This window comes from Bidens hawaiensis, unplaced genomic scaffold (assembly GCF_021521415.1).
Source record: "Bidens hawaiensis isolate Kalapana, Puna unplaced genomic scaffold, B.hawaiensis_p1.1 tig00040825_1, whole genome shotgun sequence".
Classification (NCBI taxonomy): Eukaryota; Viridiplantae; Streptophyta; class Magnoliopsida; order Asterales; family Asteraceae; genus Bidens; species Bidens hawaiensis.
The window spans coordinates 4,949-25,823 of NW_027505683.1; the positions used below are offsets into that span (position 1 = coordinate 4,949).

At 36.9% G+C, this 20,875-nt stretch overlaps 1 protein-coding gene across 1 annotated transcript; it reads right to left on the reverse strand.

Annotated features, from left to right (window-relative positions):
- Positions 1–547: 547 nt before the first annotated feature.
- Positions 548–4,427, reverse strand: LOC143614724 (protein RICE SALT SENSITIVE 3-like). Its single transcript, XM_077088074.1, has 7 exons — positions 4,184–4,427; positions 4,034–4,087; positions 3,717–3,884; positions 3,448–3,553; positions 2,797–2,838; positions 2,474–2,530; positions 548–1,149 (listed from the first exon to the last, which is right to left on the reverse strand). Exons 1-7 carry the CDS (start codon positions 4,318–4,320, stop codon positions 685–687), a joined length of 1,029 nt encoding a protein of 342 aa, XP_076944189.1. The 5' UTR covers positions 4,321–4,427; the 3' UTR covers positions 548–684.
- Positions 4,428–20,875: the final 16,448 nt, after the last annotated feature.

Consider the following 20,875-nt stretch of genomic DNA (forward strand, 5'->3'; position numbering starts at 1 on the left):
ATAATTGCTTAACGTAAGATAGGTGCGCGAGACGCTCAAAGGCAAAAACAAAAACGCTCAAAGGCAAAAATTTCTAAACCGCTCAGCCAAAACTAAAATGCTCGATCAGCCAAAAAACTAAAACGCCCAGCCAAAAACTTAAAACGCTTAAAAACGGTCGTCGTGAAAAAAGGTAAAAATGGATCGACTAACGATCCAAAACTGTTTTTTTTCGGTGAACCAATGATTAATTGGATAGTATTGACGATTCCGAGATGTTGGGATGTGATTTCATGGATCGATTTCGTGAATATAGGGTATTCGCGTACCTATTATACGCTAAGATATTATTGTATTTTATCTTTTCTCTACAAATCTATATATATTTTTTAACAACCAAACTAAAGATATAGTTATTTTAATCATTTCAAGTCATACATCAAGTTTGTATTGTTTATATAATAGGATGCTAACTAATTATATTAGAAAGGGTTAATAATAACATAAACTAGCAAATGGAATTGAACTCAATTCCCATATATATATGCATTATTTTTGTCATTTAGATAAAGTGATAAATAAATAAATAAAATCACTCAAGCAAAATTTATGATTATAAAAAGAAACACACTAATAGAATATGATTAAAACTAACACGTACCATTAGATTCTAATTATCAACTTTATTAACTACTAAGTAACTAACTAGTACCTATTATTGGTCATGCAACTGCTTACATTTAAATCATGATGTTGATAATGCTGATGGTGATGTCCATAAGATGACATAGAGCTACTACATTCTCCCACATCCTTAATCTCCTCGTCTTCCTCCTCCACCGCCTCCTTTTCTGGCGACACCGTCACAAACTGAGACGATGTAGCCTCACAGTATGGTGGAGCCGGTACTGATGAAGACACCGGCACCACTGATGGTAGTTTAGATAAGAGAGCCTCAAGGCTAGTCATTGAAGGAGTTATGTTTGTCGGTTGAATGTAATCATTGCCACTTATGCCGGCGTGGAAGGGCCATGCTTCGGGCATGTTGCACCCTTCGGGTTTATAGGGATACAATGAGGATGATGGGTGTGGTAATAGTACCCCTGGGATGCTCTCTATGTAGCTCAATTTCTTTCTTAGCATCACCACATAGTTCAAATCTTCAATCACCTTTTAATTAGTGACAAAAAGAAAATGAATAGCATTTAGACACGTCAACATAAGAATGCAAGAAAATAATATATTAAGGTATGCACTGCTATAATGACTATCGCCGACGTTATACAGTATATTGTATGCCGCTAATCTATTGGTGATATTGACACGATGGTCAACTCGTAATATTAGTATGCATGGGTTATCTAGTAGATTATAAAGAGAAAGCTTTGAGAGATTAACAACGAGAACCAAAAGTTCGGAACCAAAATGTTTGGTTTTACCAAAAGCGTATGGAATCAAAATTTTGCCATTAGGAGTAATTTTTTATACAATTTTCACGGATCCATTGATACGATGAAGCTTTCACCGGATATGTCGGTATTAACTGTTGGTGATCCGTCAGTGAATACTTTATTCACGTAGTTTCCCTACGGACTACCGATAAAACCTACCTTCACCATGGATAACCAAAATATTATTTATCCCTTAATGAAACTTCTCAAATGTGTGGATTGTAACTTCAAAGATGCAATGTATAGAAAAAATTGACATTTTTCATGACTTTTTGTTGTGCATATTGCAAGGGTATTTTGGTAAATTCATCAAAGTGTTCTAGTAATATAAATTATATAATACATGTAATAAATTGGAAAGTAAAATTTAACATAACATAAATGCACTGTTGTTCTGTAAAAAGTTAACAAGTTGTTATTACTGCCTGTTTTAGTAACTACTATTCAATGAAAGTATTTATGCATGCTTATATGTTATGACGACACATGTGTTGATGATGTTTCAACAATAACTGTGAATTGACGTACGTAGGATACATCAATCATCTTCAGGTGTCCATAAATGTATCATGTTTTTAAACATTCATGTCTTACATATTGCAACTCAAAAACAACCTTTCATATTTTTGGTTCATATATTTATTTAAAGTCCTTTAGGGTTTTTATGAACACTTGTGGAAATTGGATTTGATTAATATTTTTTCATTTTGTAGATGTCACACACACACACATATATAGAATTAGTAGATATCTCTGTTTCGCCTAAAATGGCAATAGGGTTGGGTTATGAACTTGTAATATATAATCTGATGATCAAGTCGATTCTATGATTATAAGTTTATTTCACACCGGACCAGACCGGAATAGGGTTATATACATTCTCATTGTGAGAAGGGGTCATTTGAGTGTATCTAAATAGATACTATGTTTACATATGGATCGCTACGTTGTTACATTCCATTTAGGATTAGGAATAGACGTAATCGGATCTGCTTTATATATATATATATATAGAGAGAGAGAGAGAGAGAGAGAGAAGCAACCTTATTAATGGATCCTAGTTGAATAGCACCTTCTCTAACAGCAACCAAAGCAATAGTCTGAAAATAAACATTAAAGTTATATACATATAAATTAAATTAACGTGCTAACTGTGCAAATCAAGTAGTGTAATTATACATACAAAATAGTGTAATTATAGTGTAGTGTAATTACATCACGGTGTAATTACATAATTACACTACTTGTATATATAATTACACTATTTGATTCGCATGTCTAGTATAGTTTTTTAGTTTGTACGCTAACTTTCCCTTGTATATATGTGTGTGTGTGTGTTTTGTACATATGAACATTGTGCTTTTACCTTTATACCAGCTTGAAACTGAGCCTCCCATGTCCTAGGATGCTGTTATACATTCAAGCAAATAATTCAGAAGTACCCATAAATAATGATGTTAAATGTAATCATTATAAAATCCTAGCTAGAAAAAGTTTGGTTAGTTATATATTTTAATGAATTTAGGTATTTATTAATACCTTGATAATATGTAATCACAAATTAGTTGTGGGTTCATAACTATTATAATAAATTTATAACTTCCTGTAATGAAAAAATGTTAATGAATGTTTAAGCATTATTAGAAAATATATCACAATGATTTATTGAGACTAATTGTTAAGCAATCAAACTCTTGAAATTCAACATAGTTAAAATACTAGTAACACCCTAGGCAGGTTGTGTATACAATTAAATTGGTCGGACGTGGTAATTCGAAGATGGATGATAATATCTAGAGAAAAAAAAACAATGAAGATGTGAGCTTTTTGTGGGTAAAAACGGATAATATTGGTTGATATAAGGTAACAGAAAAATATTTAGTTACAAATCATCTCAAGGGTGATTATTTTATCATAATCTTAATAATTTGATGTATTAAATAGTATAATGGGAACACCTTAATTAATGGTTATTATTCAAAAAAATTTAGGTGGAATAATATAAAGATAAACTTACTGAGTCTGCTGAGTTATTCCAAGTGGTCAAAAAATTGATTTCTTGATCAGTTGGTTCTTTGAAAATCCACTTATGACTGTGATCTGCTGCTACCTTTCCAATTAACCTAAATATCAATTAGCAATATTTAAATAACCCTTAATGAAGATGTTTTAATCATTACTAACTACCAATATTTAACATGCACCCAATGTTTAGTACTCACTCTTGATAAAATAAAACTAAGTACAAAAAAAAGTTAAATAGTAATTAGTAAATTCTAAAAATACCCTTCGCCGTAATTATAAATTTCATGAGACATCTTGAAGAAAAGCTCCGGTTGAAGGCCTTGGTTTTGTTGATATTCATGGTTCGGATATGCCGGACAGTTGCCGGAACTTGTCTCTCCAGTTGTTGAGGCTGCAAAGTTACAGAAACCATCTTCCCATGCTAATATCCTATTTACTTAGAAAATCAAACAATTAAATATTTGGTTGAATACAAATATTAAATAGTTAACTAAGAATGTTAACAAACTAATATTAGGTTGGATCAAATTAAATTATTAATTTATGAATGTAATATAAGATTAGATTAGTTAATGTACCAATTTCTTCTGTTGCCTCTTGACCTATCATATGCTCCACCTTGAGTATCCCATCTATAATTAATTAAGAAAAAATGAATAATTAATTTATTTGAATGAATAACAAATAAAAATAAAATAATTAAATAAATAAATAAAGATATTATTTACTTGGGAGGAGGGTAGTTTCTAGGTAAGATCCTCCAAAAAACAGCATAAACCCATTGTGAGTTTTCATGGTTGCAAAAGCTTCTTAATGTGTGTTGAAGAAGATGAGTTATAGTTGATTGACTTAGTTGCTCCTCCATTGTTCTTTCTCTCTCTAAAACACACACCTATACATATCTATCTTTTTTTTTACTCTAGAAGAAGATAAATGAAACCAAATTAACACCCTTTTCTCCCTTTATATAATGTCTTTATTTATATATATATGTGTGTGGTGTGTTTTATCACACAAACATAATCTTTCTAGCCTATCTTAGTTCATTTATCTTTATAATTGTTAGCTTGTTAATTGATAATACATTTTCTTTTTTCATTATGGATAATATTAGGTAATTATGCACACACATATATATATATAGTAGGTGTGTGTATAAATATGTGAAGAGAAAAGGATAAATAAAAAGGATATATAGAAAAAATATACATATATATGTTTAATATTATATTTTAAATGTGCTTATATAGTACAAGTAGTTATGGATACTTCAAAGTCACATCAATGAAGTAACACTCTCTTAAGTCTCTAATGAAATAATTTGTCTTTTCTATATTTATTAATGTCACACCCGGCCCTGAGCGGCGGAAACAGCCGGGCGCGCGCGAGTGGGGATTGATAATTAAGCACGGGCCATTGCAAACATTCAAAGATTTTCATTGCGCATGAATTGTTTAATACAATACATTACATTGTTTAAAAATTACATAAAAACATCCAAGTATAAAACTGTTGAAGATTTCCAAGCCATATCCCCTTGCGCGGCGGGAACAACCACGCGCATAGAAGGGATAGAACTAAAATCTTCCAAAAAAGCTAGTTTAGATGTTCAGCGTGAGGTGCTCTAAGTGTGACTCCATGCGCTACCTAATTATCTCCTGAAAGACACGTAAAAACATTTGAATCAGTATAAACTGAGTGAGTTCACAAGTTTTAGTAACTTGATAAATCGTATTGCATCATAATCATTCTGAAACATAATTCTGGTAGCATCATTAAAACACATGCTTGGTAAAACATAGTTCTATCAACATATTCTGATAAAATCGTTCCGCGGTTTACGCGCGAACATTTCTGGGAACTGTGCTCGTCTATGCAAAGTGGCGCTGCCACTACGAGCTAAAATAAGTAATACCGTCCCGCGGGTTACGCGCGAACGTTTCAGGAAAATGTGCTCGTCCATGCAAAGTGGCACTGCCACTACGAGCTAATCAATAATTCCGTCCCGCGGGTTACGCGCGGACGTTGTGCCGGAAAACAAGGCGCTCGTCCATGCAAAGAGGCGCGACCCCTACGAGCGGGCTCAAACCCATAGTACTGCCCCATGACCATACTAGGCACTCGTCCATGTAAAGAGGTGCGACCCCTACGAGTGGGTGGATCAAACCAGCAGTCCCTACCCTTAGAGTTCCAATGGTAAAGTGATCACTTACTCGAGTTCTAGCGCACATACATCGAAAACCTTAGATAACCGTTCGCATTGCTCATCATGAAATATAATTTAAACACATAATCGCTTGCATAGCTTGTAAGTATACCATGATAAAACATTATTTAGGTACGTGTCCCTCGCCCCGAAAACAGTTTAAAATAGTGAAAATAGTGAAAATAGGGGCTGTGAGACTCACCTGAGGTTCTTGTTAAGGGATTAATCGAGATTCGGGTTTTCTTGGTGTTGGCCTCGGAATCGAAGGTCTAGAATACGATTAAATAACAAGAAGTATATGTATTAAGATCAATAAACGGGAGAACATAAGGGTTGGAAAGTAGATCTCAGGGTTATATTCTCGGCTTACCTAGTAACAGGATCGGAAATGAAAACAACGGATGCTTGGGAGAGGATTAGTGCAAGTTTGTAGTTCTTTGAAGTGTGTTTTGGGTGATAATTTAGGTTACAAATTTATAGGCAAACTCAAGGGAACACAATCCCTTGCTTTAGGGGATTGAAATCTTTTCATATCTAAATGTAATGATGATAAAGTATGGAAGTTATTATTATTTACTTAAGAGTGGAGTGGTGGATAAAAGATTTTGATTTGATTTGGACAGAACATGCAGGTCTGGGGTTGGTGAGAATAGGGTGGCTGACAGTTGACTTTTCATGCTACAGTGTGCTTTTTCAGGTACTTTTGTCAGTGTACAGTAAAAAGTGGAAAATCTCTGAAACACGCTACTGTTTCCTTTCGGGCGGGAGTAATCTCCTTATAACTGGAGAATAGACTAAGTGTTCTGTGCGCATCACTTTGTGCGCATAGCTTTCTGCGTGAAGGACATTTCTTTGCTGCGGGTAGGTGCGTAACCTTCTCGCAGTTAGGGACATTGAGTTTCATTTGTAGATTCTCCAGGGGGTCTTGGTATTTCAACATAGTGATCAGTCATGTTGAAGTCAATTCCATCTTGGAGCTTCAGACAAACTAGCTCTCAATGTTCCCGCCATGCGGGGAGGTTAGTTCCCTTCCGCACGCGCATAAACGATTTAGGATGCACCCGCCTTAGCATCATGCGGGATGGTCAACCCATAGACAACATAACGTTAAGTTACATGAAAACATAAAGCCAAAACATTCACGCATGGCGCATATAACATATGCTCACGCTGGTTCTTAACATGGTGCGCTCGCGCAGGGCGCACATAACAGATGCACGCGCTGACTAACATGGCGCGCTCGCGCAGGGCGCACATAACAAATGCACGCGCTGACTAATATGGCGCGCTTAATATTCACAATCACCTAATTATTAGGTTGATTACTTAGTTTAAGGGGTTGGGAGTTTACCGGGTGTCACATTCTCCCCTCGTTAAACGAATTTCGTCCCGAAATTTAGGAGACGTTGCTGGCAGAAGCCATGTTCTGAAAGAGGTGTGGGTATTTCATGCGCATCTGGTCTTCTCTTTCCCAAGTGAATTCAGGCCCACGCCTCGAGTTCCATTGAACCTTTACTAACTTGATTCTGCTTCTGCGCAACTTTTGTTCTTTCCAATCGGTTACTGCTATAGGTTCTTCTACGAAGTGCAGCTGTTTGTCGATGTGAATCTCTTCCAACGGCAAAATCAACGTTTCGTCAGATAGGCACTTTTTGAGGTTGGACACATGAAACGTATCATGAACTCCACTGAGTTCGGCGGGTAAACGGAGTTTATAAGCAACCGGACCGATCCTTTCCAGGATCTCAAATGGTCCAATGTAGCGTGGATTCAACTTTCCTCGCTTGCCGAAACGGGGGACTCCTTTCCATGGAGAGACTTTCAAAAGTACTTTATCCCCTACTTGAAATTCCAATGGTTTCCTTCGCACATCTGCGTAGCTCTTCTGTCTATCGCGCGCTGTCTTAAGGCGATCCCTTATCTGAAAAATCTTGTCTGTTGTTTCTTGGATCAATTCTGGACCAGTCATTTGCTTGTCACCCACTTCAGCCCAGCACAGTGGGGATCTACACTTGCGCCCATACAAAGCTTCGAACGGCGCAGCCTTAATGCTTGTGTGATAGCTATTGTTGTAAGAAAATTCAACCAATGGGAGGTGAGTATCCCAGCTACCTCCGAAATCGATTGCGCACGCGCGCAGCATATCTTCCAATGTCTGGATTGTTCGCTCGCTTTGCCCATCCGTTTGAGGATGATAAGCTGTACTCATATCAAGGCGAGTACCTAGAGCTCCTTGTAACGATCTCCAAAACCTTGATGTGAACCGACTATCTCTATCAGAAATGATGGACACTGGGACTCCATGTTTTGAAACTACTTCTCGAATATACAATCTGGCTAACTTTTCCATCTTATCGGTTTCCTTGATCGGCAGGAAGTGCGCTGACTTAGTTAGCCGATCTACAATAACCCAGATCGTGTCATAACCCCCAGGTGTCCTTGGCAGTTTGGTGATGAAGTCCATAGAGATTTGTTCCCACTTCCACATGGGAATTTCTGGCTGCTGAAGTAACCCCGACGGCTTCTGATATTCAGCCTTTACCTTTGAACACGTCAGGCACTTACTGACATACGTCGCGATGGCGCCTTTAAGATTGGGCCACCAATACAGCGTTTTAACATCTTGGTACATCTTGTCTGCGCCAGGATGTACGGAATACCGCGTCTTGTGAGCTTCGTTCAATACCTGTTCGCGCAATCCTCTCTTGAGAGGGACCCATATGCGGTTAGCGAAATATAGATTGCCGTTCTCTTTCAGTTCCAAATTCTTAACCATACCCCCAAGGCATTCGTTTTTAACAAACTCTGGTTTCAAGGCTTCTTGCTGAGCGTCTCGGATGCGGGTAGAGAGATCTGCGTGAATGGTCAACCTTAGAGCCTTGACTCGTAGCGTTTTTATTCGCTCCTTCCTACTTAGCGCGTCTGCTACCACATTCGCCTTTCCAGGGTGGTACTTGATTTCACAATCATAATCGTTCAACAATTCAACCCATCTTCGTTGCCTCATGTTTAAATCCTTTTGATCAAATATATGTTGAAGGCTCTTGTGATCCGTAAAGATTACACACTTTGTACCATAGAGGTAATGGCGCCAAATCTTTAGCGCGAAGACAACCGCTCCAAGTTCTAAATCATGCGTTGTGTAGTTCTTTTCATTGGTCTTGAGTTGGCGCGAGGCATACGCTATGACTTTGTCTCGCTGCATAAGGACACATCCGAGTCCTTGATGTGAAGCGTCGCAGTAAACGACGATGTCATCCGTCCCCTCGGGCAGAGACAAAATTGGCGCACTACATAACTTCTGTTTCAACATTTGAAATGCTGTTTCCTGATTTTCGCCCCAAACAAACTTCTTGTCTTTCTGAGTTAGCGCGGTCAGAGGTAGAGCTATTTTGGAGAAGTTCTCAATGAAGCGTCGATAGTAGCCAGCTAGCCCTAGGAATTGCCTCACCTCAGTTGGGGTTTTTAGCGCTTCCCAGTTTTCGATGGCCTTGACTTTAGAAGGATCAACGTGTATTCCTTTCTCGTTTACAACGTGACCGAAAAAATGAACTTCTCTAAGCCAAAACTCACATTTGGAAAACTTCGCATACAACTTTTCTTTCCTCAACAATTCCAAAATCAATCTCAGGTGTTGCTCATGCTCGGCCTTGGTCCGAGAGTAAATCAGAATATCATCTATAAACACAATCACAAACTTGTCCAAGTATGGTTTGCACACGCGGTTCATCAGATCCATGAATACAGCCGGCGCATTAGTTAGCCCGAAAGGCATCACTAAGAACTCATAATGGCCGTATCTAGTTCGGAAGGCTGTTTTCGGCACATCTTCCTCATGGACCCTAAGTTGGTGGTATCCGGACCGTAGATCTATTTTCGAATAATAACTGGATCCCTGCAACTGGTCAAATAAGTCGTCAATCCTCGGTAAAGGGTACCGATTCTTGACTGTCAGCTTGTTCAGCTCCCTGTAGTCAATACACATCCGGAAGGAACCATCCTTCTTCTTAACAAACAGTACTGGAGCTCCCCAAGGTGAAAAGCTTGGGCGTATGAAACCCTTATCCAATAGTTCCTGTAACTGATTGGATAGCTCTTGCATCTCAGATGGAGCTAATCGATAAGGCGCTCGAGCTACTGGCGCAGCTCCTGGGACTAAATCAATACGAAATTCTACTTGTCGCGGCTGCGGCAATCCGGGCAAATCTTCAGGAAAAACTTCTGGAAATTCACGCACTACTGGTAAGTCTTCAATTCTTCGCTCATCACCTTTCTTCTCTACTACATGCGCCAGGAAGGCGTAGCACCCTTTCCTTAGGCACTTACGCGCCTTTAGGCACGAAATCAGTTTCGTCGCAACTCCCCTTCTTTCCCCTTGAATTACCAAGGTTTCTCCGTTCAACAGTGGGATCCGAACCTGCTTCTCATGGCAAATAACTTCCGCGTGGTTCTCGACTAACCAATCCATACCTACCACAATGTCAAAACTTCCCAAGTCTATTGGCAACAAGTTAATATTGAACCCGTGACCTCCCATGACTATTACACATTCTTCAGTTCTTTCGTTCGCGCATAACTGCCTACCATTGGCTAGTTCTATAGTATAAGGCGTGTCTAGCCTACTGGTTGCTAAGCCTAGGGAGTTTTTAAACTCAGCAGATATAAAACTTAGGTCAGCGCCAGTATCAAATAAGACAGATGCAAAATGGCCGTTAAGCAAAAACGTACCGGTTACCACATTCGGCTCTTCTTTAGCTTCGCCTGCGCCGATCACAAAAGCTCTCCCGCGAGCTTGGTTCCCCTTTTGCGGGCAATCCCGACTAAAATGCCCTGGCTTTCCGCATGCGTAGCAGTTGTCACTGGCTCCAGCTTCTCTGACACGGCAATTCATCGTCTTGTGCCCTGGTCTGCCACATTTGGCACATTCGATTCTTGCGCATTCACCCTCGTGGTGGTACTTGCATTTGTTGCACCATGGGCGAGGCCCGCTGTATCCTTTTCGTGGTGGCTCCGCGGCCTGAATCGCGTAAACCCTTGCGCTTTCCTGCTTCTTGAACGGTGGCTGCTTGGAGTCGGACCCTCGGTGGTGAGAGTTCCATTTCCTCTTGAGATCAGAGGTTCGCTGCTCGGTTCCGCGCGTAGTTAACATACCCGCACGGACCGTATCCCTTGTAAGGGTGATGGCCCGCGCTACCGCCTCATCAAAGGTTGGAGGCGCTGCGGCGTTGAGCGGAACCCTAACAACAGGAGGTAACCCAAAAATATACCTCTCGATCTTCTTTTCCTCCGTGTTTGCCATATCTGGCACCAACTGGCAAAGTTCGTTGAACCGGTTGTTGTAGGCGTCGATATCCGTTCCTACCATGGTGTGGTTCCAGAATTCCTGTTGTAGGCTCTGGATTTCTGCGCGAGAGCAGAACTTTCTCATCAACATCTCCTTCAGTTCCTCCCAGGTCTTGTGGAGAGCAACTTCTCGCCCCAATGTTTTCGTTTGAAGCTTCCACCAAGACGAAGCTGCTTCCTGGAACATGCAGGTCGCGTAAAGGACCTTCTGGTTCTCACTACATCCGCTAATGGAGAGAACTGTCTCCATCTTGTCAATCCAGTTGTAGAGCCCAATGGCCCCTTCGGTTCCCTTGAATGGCCAAGGCTTACAGGCCATGAATGTCTTATAGGAGCATTCCTTTGTCCAAGGCTCCTGATTCGGGATCTGGGGTCTCATTCTGACGACCCTGACTTGATTCGGCCTTGCTGGCCTCATGAGTCGCAATCGCCTGCGCGATTATTTCCGCGAGTTCCTCGGGTGTCATGGTAATTCCTTTGGCTTTAGTTGGAGGCATTCTCGCTTTAAAAGAGTGGAAATATATTAAACTTAGCGCATGTACTCTGAGCACATAATGTTATCATTATTTACTAGACAGTGTGACCCGTGTTCCTAAGTGTGTGTATAGTTTCTTTTGAAAATATTTTTTTTTTGAAAAATATTTCATGCGATTCCCCAACGGTTATAGTCTAGGTTAAAACTTCTTTTCCTAGTTCGCTATAACCAGTGCTCTGATACCAATCTGTCACACCCGGCCCTGAGCGGCGGAAACAGCCGGGCGCGCGCGAGTGGGGATTGATAATTAAGCACGGGCCATTGCAAACATTCAAAGATTTTCATTGCGCATGAATTGTTTAATACAATACATTACATTGTTTAAAAATTACATAAAAACATCCAAGTATAAAACTGTTGAAGATTTCCAAGCCATATCCCCTTGCGCGGCGGGAACAACCACGCGCATAGAAGGGATAGAACTAAAATCTTCCAAAAAAGCTAGTTTAGATGTTCAGCGTGAGGTGCTCTAAGTGTGACTCCATGCGCTACCTAATTATCTCCTGAAAGACACGTAAAAACATTTGAATCAGTATAAACTGAGTGAGTTCACAAGTTTTAGTAACTTGATAAATCGTATTGCATCATAATCATTCTGAAACATAATTCTGGTAGCATCATTAAAACACATGCTTGGTAAAACATAGTTCTATCAACATATTCTGATAAAATCGTTCCGCGGTTTACGCGCGAACATTTCTGGGAACTGTGCTCGTCTATGCAAAGTGGCGCTGCCACTACGAGCTAAAATAAGTAATACCGTCCCGCGGGTTACGCGCGAACGTTTCAGGAAAATGTGCTCGTCCATGCAAAGTGGCACTGCCACTACGAGCTAATCAATAATTCCGTCCCGCGGGTTACGCGCGGACGTTGTGCCGGAAAACAAGGCGCTCGTCCATGCAAAGAGGCGCGACCCCTACGAGCGGGCTCAAACCCATAGTACTGCCCCATGACCATACTAGGCACTCGTCCATGTAAAGAGGTGCGACCCCTACGAGTGGGTGGATCAAACCAGCAGTCCCTACCCTTAGAGTTCCAATGGTAAAGTGATCACTTACTCGAGTTCTAGCGCACATACATCGAAAACCTTAGATAACCGTTCGCATTGCTCATCATGAAATATAATTTAAACACATAATCGCTTGCATAGCTTGTAAGTATACCATGATAAAACATTATTTAGGTACGTGTCCCTCGCCCCGAAAACAGTTTAAAATAGTGAAAATAGTGAAAATAGGGGCTGTGAGACTCACCTGAGGTTCTTGTTAAGGGATTAATCGAGATTCGGGTTTTCTTGGTGTTGGCCTCGGAATCGAAGGTCTAGAATACGATTAAATAACAAGAAGTATATGTATTAAGATCAATAAACGGGAGAACATAAGGGTTGGAAAGTAGATCTCAGGGTTATATTCTCGGCTTACCTAGTAACAGGATCGGAAATGAAAACAACGGATGCTTGGGAGAGGATTAGTGCAAGTTTGTAGTTCTTTGAAGTGTGTTTTGGGTGATAATTTAGGTTACAAATTTATAGGCAAACTCAAGGGAACACAATCCCTTGCTTTAGGGGATTGAAATCTTTTCATATCTAAATGTAATGATGATAAAGTATGGAAGTTATTATTATTTACTTAAGAGTGGAGTGGTGGATAAAAGATTTTGATTTGATTTGGACAGAACATGCAGGTCTGGGGTTGGTGAGAATAGGGTGGCTGACAGTTGACTTTTCATGCTACAGTGTGCTTTTTCAGGTACTTTTGTCAGTGTACAGTAAAAAGTGGAAAATCTCTGAAACACGCTACTGTTTCCTTTCGGGCGGGAGTAATCTCCTTATAACTGGAGAATAGACTAAGTGTTCTGTGCGCATCACTTTGTGCGCATAGCTTTCTGCGTGAAGGACATTTCTTTGCTGCGGGTAGGTGCGTAACCTTCTCGCAGTTAGGGACATTGAGTTTCATTTGTAGATTCTCCAGGGGGTCTTGGTATTTCAACATAGTGATCAGTCATGTTGAAGTCAATTCCATCTTGGAGCTTCAGACAAACTAGCTCTCAATGTTCCCGCCATGCGGGGAGGTTAGTTCCCTTCCGCACGCGCATAAACGATTTAGGATGCACCCGCCTTAGCATCATGCGGGATGGTCAACCCATAGACAACATAACGTTAAGTTACATGAAAACATAAAGCCAAAACATTCACGCATGGCGCATATAACATATGCTCACGCTGGTTCTTAACATGGTGCGCTCGCGCAGGGCGCACATAACAGATGCACGCGCTGACTAACATGGCGCGCTCGCGCAGGGCGCACATAACAAATGCACGCGCTGACTAATATGGCGCGCTTAATATTCACAATCACCTAATTATTAGGTTGATTACTTAGTTTAAGGGGTTGGGAGTTTACCGGGTGTCACAATTAATTAATTATTTATTTATTCAAGGGATGCTAGTGACAATCCAACTCTACACCGTATCAAGATAGTCATTTGAGGATTCGTCAAACGATCGTATGAAGGTTAGTGCATCTGATCATAGCTCCATGCTTTAAAAGGGTCGTTAGAGAATTTGTCTTATAGAAGTTTGAAAAGCATCAAATCATAGCCACCCACTATTAACCGGTCATTTAAGGATTCAACAAACAGTCGTGTGAGTTTGGGGGTAGAATATTTTTTTGATCGAAAAATATAAGAACTTTTACATTTAGAATAGGATGACGGGTTAGCTTTTTTGGAAGTCTTGAACGAACCTTAAAGTTAAAGAGTCTATAAAAGCGTAGGTAATCCGTAAGATACTAAATGCAGTGAATAATATAATAATATTGAACAAAATGGAAAGTGACTAATTACATTCAAAAGAAAACAACACAAAAATGTGTGTACCATAGAATAGTAACGATGATCGCTTTATTTACATGCTTCAATACCGTCATTCAAACGATTGCCTTTTGAGCACATAAAAATCGGCACATAGGTTAGAGAACGGGAATACTTCACCTTAGAGCACGTGAAGATGAGAGTGACAAACACCACGAACTACAATTTTCATATTGTCATTCGAGTAATTGATTACGTACAGTCAATAATAAATTTTTAAAAGTATAAGCTCGTTTATCTATGAAAAAAGATGTGAATTAACTATTTTGAGTACACAAGAAAATTAGAAATGATTAATTTTCTTGAAGACAGTTTTTAGTCACTTTTAATTTTCTTGATTTTCTTTATAGATGATGAATGAAAAATAGTAGAATGTGAGAGCTTGATGAAATGGACCAATCACAATGACAATAAAGTAGTATTTGATTCACAATTATAACAAGTACATTCGAGTTTTGACCATTCAATTCATCATTTATGTCACTCAGGTACACTTATTCTGTAAAAAGCTAGAATATTTTTTTATCTAACTTTTATCATAGGATTGTATTACATAAGAGTGGGTGGGGCACTGCTTGAGGAGGCTCCCATCACGCGTGATGGTCAATTGAACACCGCCGCCGGCAGTGGCGGATCCAGGAATTTTTTTTAGGTGGTTCCCTCTTAATTTATAAGGTGGTTCCTCTAGTATCTTCTATATATCCGTACACTATTATTTCGAAACTCGGGTGGTTCCGAGGAACCACCCTTTTCTTCATTAGATCCGCCAATGGCCGCCGGTCCTTTCTTCAAGCATGATGGGTATGGTTGCGTGATGGCCATCACGCATTTTGTGGGTTTGGGTGATGAACTCTCTTTCTCTCTATATATACATATATATACCCCCTCTCACTCACAAAATCTATAGATATATATGTATGTATACCAAAACCTATCACACCACACCACACCACCCATTCTAAAATCCATCAAATGTGATAGATTTGAAGCTAGTGATGTGGCACATCATCATTGGGTGGTGTGTGTGAGGAAAATGAAACCACCCCTCCCACCCTAATTGTAGTGTATAACTTAACTTTGTCATACTAAAACTCCCTAAAACTATTTAAAAATTATATGAAAAAGTCTTTTAACTAATTATAGTATTATAAGGGTCATAAGCTGTTAAAACATTAAAAATAATTTGTTAACTCCCTAAAATGTTGAATAACAGCCTTATAGGTAACAAGTCTTCGTATTAAAAGGGCACGCCAACTATATATTTGGATTTTTCTGGTTTAATATCTTGGGGTGATGATTAACGTTAAATATAAAGTCTCAGGTTCGAAACCTGACTCAATGGGCCTTTCACATTGGTGAGTTTCCTTCTTGATGATATTTTTGGAGCGTCAAACAGTTCTCGTCTCAGAAAGACTCACTCAGGTATTTGGAGCAGTTCTAAACACCGTTAAAGAAAACATTGATAAATATAATACAAAAGAGTACTTGAACAAGAAATTTCATCTTTTCACTTGTATCTTGCATTGGCAACATTGTTTTAACTTCTTGGTGAAGCATGCATAAAAATGGTTTTATGGTTTTATCTACTTAAAAAAATAATAATAAAATAAAATTCACACTAAAATCACTTCTCCATTTGTATCACTTCAACTTATTTTTTTTCTTCTACTATCCTCTCACTTTTAAACCTTGCTTTGTGTTTCTTCACATTAAATGGTTCTTTCATAAAACTTGTAATTTTGTTATGATTTAAATGTATTATTTTTAGCTTTCCCATTCTACTCAAAACTATATAAATTAATTTATGTATGTGTTAAGTGATAAGGAGACAAGAAAGGAGGCAAAAATCTCAGTATCTAACACTTATGCTGATTATGGTTTTTTCTTCTGTTTTATTAATTCTAGTCATATAATAATATTTTGGAATGTCTGAAATTGTATTAAATTATTGTCTTCTTCAACTTTATGTAAATTTTAATATAATATTAATATGTAGATATGCGGGTTCTTCTGATTAAAATCCAAATATATAAAATTCAGTGACTTCTTGGAGTGCTAAAATCACAACCCCTATAAACATAAGTGATTGGTTTGTTCCTAGTTGTTTATTATTTTCTAATATACCAAAAATTGTTCAATTTCCAACATAAGTGGTGTGCCTGCAACTCTTGGCACCTTCTAAAATCATAAGAACACATAAAATAAACACAAAACACACATACTATATATTTAGTAGATTTTTTTATAACATAAAATACATATTATATTAACAAGACGAAAGATTGATGTAATTTCTTGTTGTAAGTTGGTTTGTTGTACGTTTTAGCTTTTAGCACTATACTAGTTTATTTAATAAAAGTTGTCGTTCTATAAATTTTTTTAAAAATTACTAGCATACTTTTACAAATAACCGACCTAATTACCTTCTTTAAACGATTGTTGAATAAATTAAAATTCTAAGCTTCCTATATGTGGTTTCAAGAACAATGACAATAGATTGTCAATAGATATCAGTAGGGATAATTGGTATAAAACTTTGTTTTGTGAGCAACTATAAGTTATGCTCGTTTATTTTCGTGACTAGGCAATTGCCAGTCCCTAGTTTAAATTTCAGTCGTAAGTCGAAAAAAGTTCAGTCACAGTTACACTTCAAAACTTTCCACTCGCAACTTTGATGGGCAACAAAGTTTGATAGTAATTTCGGTCACATATGACTTTGTCGTCAGTTTTAAGTCGAAATTTTGTTTGCTATATTTGCAAAAAAATAGGTAGCTGGTACGACCATCATATTTGTCGTAAAACACTCATTCGTGTATTCGTGTCGCCTACAAGTATGAGGGGTTATTATTTGTTTACATATAAATTTATGTGTAACAAATATTTATATTAGTAAAAACCTTATCTTCTAACGTAAAGGAAAACATGGGCATCATTTAATTATTTAGATGGCTTCATTTTACTTCGAGTGTGACTATATTGATATAATATAAAGTTAATGCATTATGTATTTATATATTATAGTCATAAAAAGATGCATGCATTGGCATGAATGATTTAATAGATGTGTTCCTCCTTCCTAAAAATGGAAAATGATGGACGTTGCTTATAATAATAAAAAAAAATTGTAATCTTAAAAAAAATTATTATTTATATATTTATTTAGAGACAATTATTATATACTTTTAATTTCTAAACACTTGCATAATATCCCATTTACTTTAGAAAAAAGTTAGATTTCATTTCATATATACTTGTTTAATTAAATACATTTTTAATAGATTTATACAATTGAGTTTTCATAATTTAAATACTTGGATAAAGGAATGGCATACATGTCATAACTCATAAATATAGAAAAGGGGATAATTTGTAACTTTTGTTATATGAACTTTGTTAAGTAAATAAGTTATTATTAAGTTTTGAGGGGTAAGTTTTAACTATTTTTAGTTTAGTGGTGTATATGATAAACGAAAATTATGTGTTATTATTGGAATGCATGATCAGATTAGGGCCTACGGTTTATTGGGTTAATTAGGGTTTACGATTAAATAAGTAAACACCCTAACTAACCCAATAAACTCATGGCACTAATCTGATTGTGCATTCCAATAATAACACATAATTTTCATTTGTAATAGGTAAAATCGATTAATTTTTGTTCGCGGCATACATGATTTGGCTTAAGTAGACAGCTCTTAAGCTCGTATAAAGTAGCCAGTTTTTTTATATTAATAGTTTGGTATTGTGACGATATTTTGATAATTTTATTAACATATTGTTTTAATGTTTTTATAAAATACATAGTTAAACAATAGTAAAGCCTAGAAACAAGTCAACACGTTGAGCCATAACTTAGCTTGAGTTGGATAGAAGTCGAGTACAAGCTCATGTTTATGATTTCGTTGGAATTATCTTGTCAGATTAACTTGTCGTATTGTCGAGTCAAGTCAATTGTCGTGTTATTACCGATTTAAACACGATTTAAACTTCTCACGACTCGAAAACAACATACATGATAATGGTGGAAGAATGGATATATATGGTCAAAAGTTCATAGCACCAATATAGTATTCATGAATCTAGTACATGATGATAAACACACTACCTTAATCCACTAGGATATTTTGATACCCTTTTGGACCCACTTATCGTTATCATGTTAGGCTTCCTTCCCATCATATTCTTCAATTTTTGGACTTTAATTATTTATTTTAGCTTTATATTAACTTTATATCCAGTAAGTACAAAAAAGAAACGGATAATTAAGAAAATGAGGTAATGATTGTGCGTCTGAAAAGATACTTAGAATAATTATCCGATTATGCACATGAAAGACGTGTGATCTAAACATATAATTGACAAGCTTATAGATAATAATGCGAGTATGTTGATTAGAGACTTCTGATAGTTCATCCTCTAAGACTCGTGTTAACCATAAAATTGTAACTAAAAATAGTTTTTGGTTCTTTTTAGTAATGTGTGTGTGTATGGTTTGAATCAAATACAAATGAAATTAACGTGATAAACGTGAGAATCAAATAGAGTAATTATATATACAAGTAGAGTAATTACGTAATTACATCACAGAGTAATTATCATAGAGTAATTACGTAATTACTCTACTTGTATATATGATTACTCTACTTGATTATCATGTTTAGCACATTAATTTCATTTGTACGTTAACATTCCCCTATATATATGTATATAAAAGTTAGAATTGATTTCAAAAGAATGATATACGCGTGACATGGTGACTTTATAAGTTAAGGTCAAGTTTAAATTTTACACTATACAAGGTTTTTTTTAAAATAAGTTATAAATTTTTGTTTTAATTTTATATCCGGAGAAGTAAAAAGAGAGGGAAAATTAAGAACGCATGTAAAATGTACTTTATTATACGCGGCAATGTGTTGATTTAGATTAAGATACTTGTTATAGTTCATCCTAAGACTTGTTTTTAACCGTATAATTGTAACTATACACAAATTACTAGCCCTGCTTGTGGTGCGCACATATGATGTATATATGTGTGAACCCTCGGGTGGGCAAAAGTGAAATTGCACTAATTTTGACGTTATTTTACTAATCTCGTGAAAATAACGTTAAAAGTGACGGACGGTTAATCAGGCATCATGTAGTGGCGTTGATAGCCGAAAGACAAGGGTACATGCATCGATCAGCCGGTGTCCCGATGATTGAGTGCTATGTGCCTTATGTCCAAGGCTTGATGCAAAACTACTATCGAGCCGGGGGTCTCACCGAAAGCAGCCTCTCTATCCTTATAGGGTAGAGGTAAGGCTGTCTACATCTTACCCTCCTCAGACCCTACCATAGCTTTGCTATTGGTGGGATATACTGAGTACGATGATGATGATTAGATAATAATTACAACAATAATAGTGTAAATTGTATTCTATACAATATTTAATTTAAATAAAATAAATATAAAACTAACCATATAATTGTAACTATAAACAAATTTTAGGTTCTTTTCAATAATAAATATATAATAAAACTGTAAATTGTATTCTATACAATACTTAATTTAAATAAATAAAAAAATAAAAATAAGGGAATATAAAAGTACTCAAAAGAAGTTATACAGGTGAAGATGGTTACATGTGTTGTACATTGGTACAAATGATTAATGTAAGGAAGCTTCTGATGCTAGCTTTTTGAGTGTCGTACAATAAGTCATGATAAATGGTCAAACTTGGGCTAAACAAATTTTCAACCATTTTTTTTATCATCATGGTATTATGAGAAGAGAATGGGCCCACCAAGGACAACCCATAAAATAACCAATCAAAAGTTTAAAAGTTTAAAAATAATTTTTTTTTCATCCTTTTATTGACTATTGTAAAAAAAGACCATTAATGACTTCATACTATTTTGTAACCATTTAAATCTAGTTTCTAAGGATAAGTTTACATATGAAATGATCATCACAATATTTGTTTGTAAATTTCATATCAAATGATCAAGTCTACATAGATCTATGACAAAGATATACATTTATCGAATTTGAAAACTCAAGTCCGTCGACGTTTACATCCAATGAAGAGTAATCGAGTCTTTCTCTCACATCGCTTAAACAAAGGTTAACTAAATCAAAATATCAAAGCTGTTTAATGCCAAATAAATATGTAAGTATTTATCACACTTTCGCAGTTCTTTACATATAAAATTGGGTTTACATAAAAAACGCTAAAATGCTATCGATTTTCTATATTCAATGTTTACATCGAATTATAATTTCAATCGGTTTGTTTTACGTCATCGACTTTCTATAGCAAGCTAAAACGCTAAAACGTGCCAGTTATTATTAGTTTACATGAAAACATTTTGTTTAGGAGGTTCTTCAGCCCAAAAGACCATTTTTCATCACTTGGTCTATAGAATATAAAGGCCCACATAGAAGCCCAACACAATTACACATTAATAAATTAAAAAAAAATGAAA

What these genes read in the sequence shown, in the direction of transcription:
- LOC143614724 (XM_077088074.1), bottom strand. Translation starts at nt 4,320, where the DNA reads ATGGAGGAGCAACTAAGTCAATCAACTATAACTCATCTTCTTCAACAC. An exon ending in AGTTTCAAGCTGGTATAAAG is followed by an intron (nt 2,531 to 2,796) that starts GTAAAAGCACAA and finishes GTTTATTTTCAG; the next exon opens with ACTATTGCTTTGGTTGCTGT. An exon ending in AACTAGGATCCATTAATAAG is followed by an intron (nt 1,150 to 2,473) that starts GTTGCTTCTCTC and finishes ACTAATTAAAAG; the next exon opens with GTGATTGAAGATTTGAACTA.